Source organism: Seriola lalandi, unplaced genomic scaffold, assembly GCF_002814215.2.
Source record: "Seriola lalandi dorsalis isolate HSWRI2012SDOR001 ecotype SW California unplaced genomic scaffold, Sedor1 jcf7180002054883, whole genome shotgun sequence".
NCBI classification, from domain to species: domain Eukaryota; kingdom Metazoa; phylum Chordata; class Actinopteri; order Carangiformes; family Carangidae; genus Seriola; species Seriola lalandi.
In genome coordinates, this window is record NW_019525658.1 from 4710264 (window position 1) to 4717763 (window position 7500).

General features: G+C 42.0%; 1 protein-coding gene across 2 annotated transcripts in view; it reads right to left on the reverse strand.

Moving 5' to 3' along the window:
* The window catches only part of cux2b (cut-like homeobox 2b), an 87954-nt gene that overhangs the window by 14859 nt on the left and 65595 nt on the right, over positions 1-7500 (reverse strand). For both annotated transcript variants that reach the window (XM_023397669.2, XM_023397668.2), the window contains exons 5-9: positions 4749-4889; positions 4366-4525; positions 3528-3607; positions 3044-3110; positions 116-164 (exon numbers count right to left, since the gene is read on the reverse strand). In XM_023397669.2, coding sequence (XP_023253437.1) covers positions 116-164; positions 3044-3110; positions 3528-3607; positions 4366-4525; positions 4749-4889 — 497 coding nt within the window. The remainder of the gene's footprint in view (positions 1-115; positions 165-3043; positions 3111-3527; positions 3608-4365; positions 4526-4748; positions 4890-7500) is intronic.

Consider the following 7500-nt stretch of genomic DNA (forward strand, 5'->3'; position numbering starts at 1 on the left):
GGGGGGGGACACAGGACGGAGGGTGTCTAATTAAAGCCGAGGCTTGATTACAGGAGTGATTACCTTAACGAAGGAGCATCTCAATCAGAGAGGTGCAGAAGAAGACTGTACTCACCTGGTTTGCTTTCTCAAGATTGGCCATGATGGCGTCGACCTCCCCTGTCCTGGAACACAGACGTCGAGACAGAGACACCCAGGATTACTGAGAACACATTCTTACAAAATCAGCCCCAATGATTGTTAATTACACGATCCATCCCAAAATGAAGCTGAAACATGACCACTTCTTAAATGGCTTAAAGTAGCTTCTACAAGATGTTATTTTCTCCATATATATTTACGCAACTCGAATACAGTGAGTTTTAGGGCTTAAACCAAACCAGCCAGCTGTGACAGGAAAAATGACCTATAATAACTGATTTCAACCAAATATAAAAAATGGCAAAAGTACTACACTGTGTCGTACTTCTGTACATGTTTGGGAGGCAATGAAGCACCCACTATAGCTTTACTGCAGCTGTCATAACATGCAGGGAAATTTACATAGCTAATTGGGATCTATACAAACCCCATGTAAAATACTCTGAATGTATTTTCACTTGAAATGGAGTTTCACTTGTACAGCACTGTGCAGCTGTTGTTTTTTATAACAATAAGTATCTATGCTTGGTCACTAAAACAGCATCATGTCTGATAGAGAGAAATCACCAACAACGTTTTACAATCCTGTAAAACGTCTGAATGGTCAACATCTCCATGGTAACAAGTATATTTTGTAAATTGGAAATCAAATTGATTTATGATTAACAATAAAGGAGTTCAGTGTGGAGACCATGATTTTCACTTTCTAAAGCATGAGGTTTCAGCCACATTCGCAGATATCACATCATCACATAGTTCTGCTAAAGGACTTTACTAATTAAGACATCTCCTCTTACACTACGCTCAGACAGACAATCCACAATCTCACACATTGACTCTCTTCATGCTGTGAGCGGTTTCTCGTGTTTTGTCCACCACCTTTATATCAATCATGACCACTTCTGTTGGCCTGAACAAAAACTGATGATTAACACGTAACTGTGGCCATAGTTTTAGAAACAATGAGGTCAGGAGTCCACATTCCTGCAGCGTAACCACCCCTCCATTCAGAACATTTCACCAGACAAAAAAATAAATAAATAAATAATAATAATTTGATTCTTTTTATTCATTCATTTAACTGTTCAATTCTAATTTCTGTAAAATGTTTCAATGCCTTGTTCACTAGAACAGGAATATTCAGGTGGAGAAATGTTAAATCCACATTAAAAATGGTTTAATCTCCAGTATTCCTATTAAGATATTGAGCCTAAAAATATTTTAATCAGCCTTAAACACCCACCAAGTGTAATGTGGGTGTAAAGGTAGATTCAGTAGAAATCCAGACACCTAGACCAACACAGATGACATGATCCCCGTGTCCCCAGCTGCAGCTACGGCCCTGCCCATTCATTGGCCGAGTGGTAAATTCATATGCTCGTACTGATTCGTATCCTCAGAACTCTTCTGAGGTTGAACTCCAACTTGCCTCCATACATCTAACAATCAGAGTAGTCTAATTTAAACAGGAACTCAGCAGGATTATTCATGAGGTTTGTTTGAAGTTCAACAGTTTCATTTTGCACACATGGGACCTGATTTTCAAAAGGTAGATAAGGATAAATTAACGAGGATGCTGTGATTGATTTAAATATGCACATAGGTTTCTCAAGTTTCGGGACACAGTAGTCCTTTTCACCAAAAGAAAAAATGTTCAAAGAATATATTAGACTTTTTTCATTCAGATTAAACTAACTACATTCAGCCAAACCTTCACCTTCTTTCATGTTTACACCCAGCTGCTCCTATAGTCTCACATCAGGCTGTGCGATTACACTAAATATTAGTAATCCAATAGAATCACTGCGGCCGAAGCAGAAAACAATCCTCCAATATTTCTACAGTGAGATGAGGAATCAGTCAGACACTGAGTCTCAGACCAAACCTATTCTTGGCATTAATGATCATCAGTGCTGCGAGGTGCAGCCCTGGTTTCAGAGGGTCTTGCTCATGGCCCCGTCCCATCAATAAGGCCAGGATATATGGCGCCCTGCTGACAACAAACACTAACAGGTGTCAGCTCCACGTTTAATGAACTTGTGCAGTACGGAAAATGTTTTGTATTGATTACCTGCTCAGCTACTCAAGCCGAAGCAGACAAATAGTCTTTCTTATCAACATTGAGGAAACAGTCAGTGAGAGTAATAGAGGCCAGCCCGGTGTTCAGAGGCTCGGGGTCAGGGACGGTAACTGCTCTGGGGTCAGTGGTGCTACTGTCAGCCAGGAGGAATTTGACCAGGACAACACACACACACACAAACTATATGACCAGAGATGGTCTTTGAATGCTGCTGCTGCTGCACACGAAAAGGTAAGACCAAACTGAAAAGGTGTCCAATCCAACAAAATAGATGGCAGTGGGTCTAGAAACATCAGTTCAATTGCACCATGGATTAAGCCTGGGAGAAAATCCATTAGCAGCGGCTGACTGTGCTCTGGAGCACAACCCAAACAAAGGAGTGTTTGCTTTGAATGTCTATCGACATCCTTCATACAAGCTCAGATTCATTTCAGGCGTGCGGTGGATACATTGCGCTCAAAGACCAGGACAAGGTAGAGTGTTTTCTGAAGCAATCTTTAAATGGAGCAATTCTTCTTGAGGGCTGTCAAGGCCCAGCTGCCAGTGAAGGCAAACACAGACCTCTCTCATCGACCTGCATTAGTGGCTGAGTCACTCTCACTCGCTGCCTTTACAATGGCATTCCTCAGCTCTGCGCTGGACATGAGTTTATGCAGGCAAAATAAGGGGGAGCAGCTTCAGCACTTGAAATGCTACAAAGAGCACCAGCGAGAAAGGCTGCAGGGATGGCCGCCGTGACTCGGGAGGGGAAGGGGGGGGTTGATAGAAGTTCGACAGATATATGTGGTAAAGTGCAAAGTAAAATCTGAAGTAGACTCTTACTTCTTTGTCATCTCCTGGTTGTATTTACACCGCAGGTCCAGCAGCTCCGTTTGTGCAGTGTTCAAAGCTGGGGAGAAGCAGACGGAGCGAGGTGAGATATTAACTTTAAAAAAAAAAAACACACACACACATGAACTTTGACCTTAAAGCTACATTGCTGGATTTATTTACCAATTTCTAGATACATTAATACCTTTCCTATATTTAAAATACAGGTCAGATTTAGTTGAAACATAACTACTGCAGGGACGTTTGTAACAGTCAATGGATGCACTGAAAACTGATATTAAAATGTTACATATGGTGAAACACAGATTCCATCAGTGAATATGTGTTAGATTTAACTTTATTGACGTAAACACAGCACCAGTGGGGCAGCAGTGTTTCAGCAGGGGGCACCAGACTGCAATTATACATGTATTGGTTTAATAGTTTGAAATTAAATGTATCAGATACACGACGTGACAGTGTTTTAACCACTTACAAGAATGTAGAACCTTGATCTTCTCCTCAGACTCTGATAGTCTGTCAGCCAAACCAACATCAGCGCTCTCCTCCTCCTCCCTGAGAGAAGACACTCAGTCAGCTCCCCTACTACATCATGGCACCACAATTAAAGCTACAATATGCAACTTTACGTCTTCAGACAGAAAACAGTTATGTTCAAACCTCCTCCCACCTAAAAATGACATGTGGCAGAAAAACAAAGGACAAACTGAAATTTTAAAAAGCAGCATGTGTTTCAGCCTTTTGGAGCCACATTTGATGTGTGTTGCACGGCTGAACAATTCATTCAAATATTATTGAAATCTCAATATGGCCAAGTGCAATATCCAAAATGCAGGAGATGCAACTTTTTTGATACAGGTCAAATGTGTCACAACACACCATAAATGAAATACTGTGGTGCCGCAGAGACACCTACAAATCATATTCTCCAGACGTCATTTTTGTTTGTTTGGTACATGCCCCAACAAAAAAAAAAAAAAAATCACATCATTTAAATAAAAAAATTTCTGTGAAAATGAAATGCAAAAATTATAATTCCAACTGAAATCTTGTCTCATATCGCAATATCTGCTAAAATAATTGCAATATTACTTATTTGCATGTCATTCAGCCCTGATGTTAAGTTTTATTAATTACTTTCCACTGTTGCTCCTGTGAAGTAATACAGGATCACAGACAGAAAACATCAACATCCAAAGAGTGACAGAAAACAACTATGTATTGGAAAAAGATTTAGGACATTAAAAGGGTTTTCCCTGATTATCTTAAATGTCACAGGTGTTTAAGGAGGATTGATGTTCAGTGGTTCTCACCCTCGGTCCTCAGCTCGGTCCTGGTAGTTTTGCTGTGGGGAGCCTGGGGCCCCGGGACCTGGTGTGCTGTTGGGGGTCATCAGGGAGGCCGGAGAGCTGGATTTTGGAGCCTCTCCTGTCGCCGCTGCCACTGAGACGGCCGGACCGTCCTCTGTGGGCTCTGTGTGACGGGAAAAGGCCGGCATGAGTTTAACCACTAGTGTTCTGATGATAAGCAGGAAAAATGACAAAAACTTATTTGAAATACTCGTCATGAGGAGACGATTTTCATTTAAATTAACCGCTCAGCACCACCAGACATCAGACAATCTGAGCACTGAATGAAAAAAAAAAAAAAGCATTTAAGCAGTGTTGCTCCTTCATGTGTATGAAATTGACCTGACCTGTCTTTTCAAGGCACTCCAAGTGTTTCTTCCAGTGCCCGCTGATCTCCCGTACCAGGGCCTCGCTGTCTGGGGCCGAACTCTGAAGCTGCTGCAGCCTTCCCTCCAGGGTGTGCGAGGCCTCCAGCACAGGAGCTGGATCTGTGGAGACAGACACAAACAAATCTCTGTAGAAAGAACTACTAAGATTCACATGATACCCATACACCCCTACTTTTCAAAAAAAGCAAAATAGCTGTTTTAGTGTGTGCGCTGCCTGTAAAGTACATTACAGAGTTTTTCTGCATCGCAGTTTCAACAGAGACAGACTATTCCACTGAGACTTGTTTCCAAAGAGTTACTCTTAGACTTTTCCCACTCAGGCGCCTTTGAAAATTTCACAGGCTGGACCAAATGACACAAGTGCTGTTCCGACCCTTCACATGTACAGAAATCAAATCTAATGAGTCTGCTCACATGCTGATGAATGAGAAAGAAGACAAAAAGATTGCCATGAATATGTGACAGAGTCTTAAGTCCCAAGTACACACCTAGGCAGAGTGTAGAAAAAGTCTGCTCCTGAAAAGGGAGTAAAAGAAAAAAAAAAAAAAAAAAAAGCGGGATTCTTTAACACAACAGAGGAGCTGTTTTGCAATGCATGCGCGGCAGCACCGGGCCCATGGGGCCAACTAGGAGGCTGTTTCTCAGCTAACAAGTCTCCTCTGTATCATTTGATCATTTAAATTATTATGCCAGGAATTCTCAGGAGGCAGCTCGGCACTCCACATCACAGGGCTGTTTTTAATCTTCCCCTTCCCTTTCTTCCCCTCCCGAAAAGTTCAACAGCTCAGAGAGAGAGAGCTGCTCCTGTTGTGTACCTGCCTGCCGAACACCAAAGGAGGTGACTTCTAGTGCCAAAGCACAGAGAGGGAAGCTCAGGGGAGCTCCTTGACAAGGGGGGAGGCAAGATGTAGAGCCACGCGCACACACACACACACACACACACACACACACACACACACACACACACACACATACACACACATACACACACACACACACCACAGCCCTTCAAAACTCTAAAAGAGGCGGAAAATCGCTGCTTTGCTGCACAAACTTTTCTCCCACAGCTTTCATCCACTCATCTTAGACTTCTGTGTGGAACCCAATTGGATCCCTTCTTCGGTATGGGCACTGACTGAAGTGACTTTTCATAAGAAGTTGGAGCCACAGACGTTTAAACTTTGCCAGATGTCACTGAGAGAATGCAAACTCTGAGCCGACAGACCACAAAAATAAATGCTCATCAGAGAACCAAAACTTCTGCAATGTGCAATTTGTTGAAATCCTGGCCTTACATTGCAACTCCCCATATCTGCATTTTCATCAGACAAACATTTTGGGCCATTTAATTGATTGAGCTATTTTTCCCAGGACCGTTTACAGTCAAGCATTGTCTGCATTCATTGTTACACCAACTGTGGAGATATTGCATCAGTCACAAGGGACATCACTATTAAGAGCACAGCTCTTCTAAGACAAACAGGATGACTTAAAGCATTGCTATTCCATCGACCCACTGTCACAGAAATCACTTTATCAGCCTGTTTCCCATATATCCTTTCAACTTTTAATGATCAAAGGACAGAGATTATAGTAAGGGATCTCTCACACATGGACAAGCCAGGATTATCAATCAGTGGCAGGGGAGTAAAGTAAAGTCAAATTTAAAGTGAAGGGATATAACTTAAGACTGTATACAAAATTATCCCCCATCAAAGTAGAGCAGCAGGGATGCTCTCCAAGGGCCCAGGATCTACAGTTACTGAAGGAGAGTCCAGAAAGCTGCTGATAACTTTGGAAAATGGAGCTGCTAATTGATGTAGCTAATACAGAGCACTCGGGCTTCTTTTTAGTGCAGCTCTGATGGTAAATCCACCGAATAAAACCTGGAATACAAGAGGAATTCAACTCCAACCCGACCGCTCGCATTCCTGCTAATCAAGAAATATAACAGCTGACGGGGCATTATGTACATCGGGTGAGTCACATCACTCTTGGTGCAAATAAACGTTTCAATTTTTAATTCATCCCTTATCTTAATTATGGATGATTGGATGTCTGCTCTGAGGTCATGATAACTGATTGGGCAACAGCAGCTCGTTTGCGTTAATAAATCACAAGACGTTTAATACATCATTTTCTCTGGTGAAGCACAGGTCCAGCTCCAGAGGAGGCGCAGACACAGAGGAGCAGAGCGGCACAGGGAGGTTCAATAACATCATGGTGAAAGTGTGAACATAATTCTGGTTTATCACAGCACACAGGTCATATTTTGGAGCTTCGACCATTTGTTATCAGTTTCAGTTACGCTGTACTTGTAAGAAACTCAAGCAGTGAGACAGTCAAACAGGAAGTAAAGAAGCCAACTGTTTTACAGGAAGTAAAAGTGAGAAGTTGCTTGCCTGAAATGTCTTTATTTATAATCCTTCATTTAACAGGATAAATATATAAAACAGGACCAGGAAGTGGGAAAACAGTGATGGATGTTAACAACTGACAGTTCAGGGACTCATTTTACTGTTTGTCAAGTCTGGCTCACCTGGGGATGAGTTTACAACCGTGTGCTTGTCTGACTGTTTGTGTTTCATCTGACCTCTTTTTAACAATGTCACCAGGTTCCCACATCTCAGATACACTTTAAGACAATCATAAAAGACCATATACACAAACCAGAAAAAAACAAGGAAGAGGTGTAAACCATAGACGGACT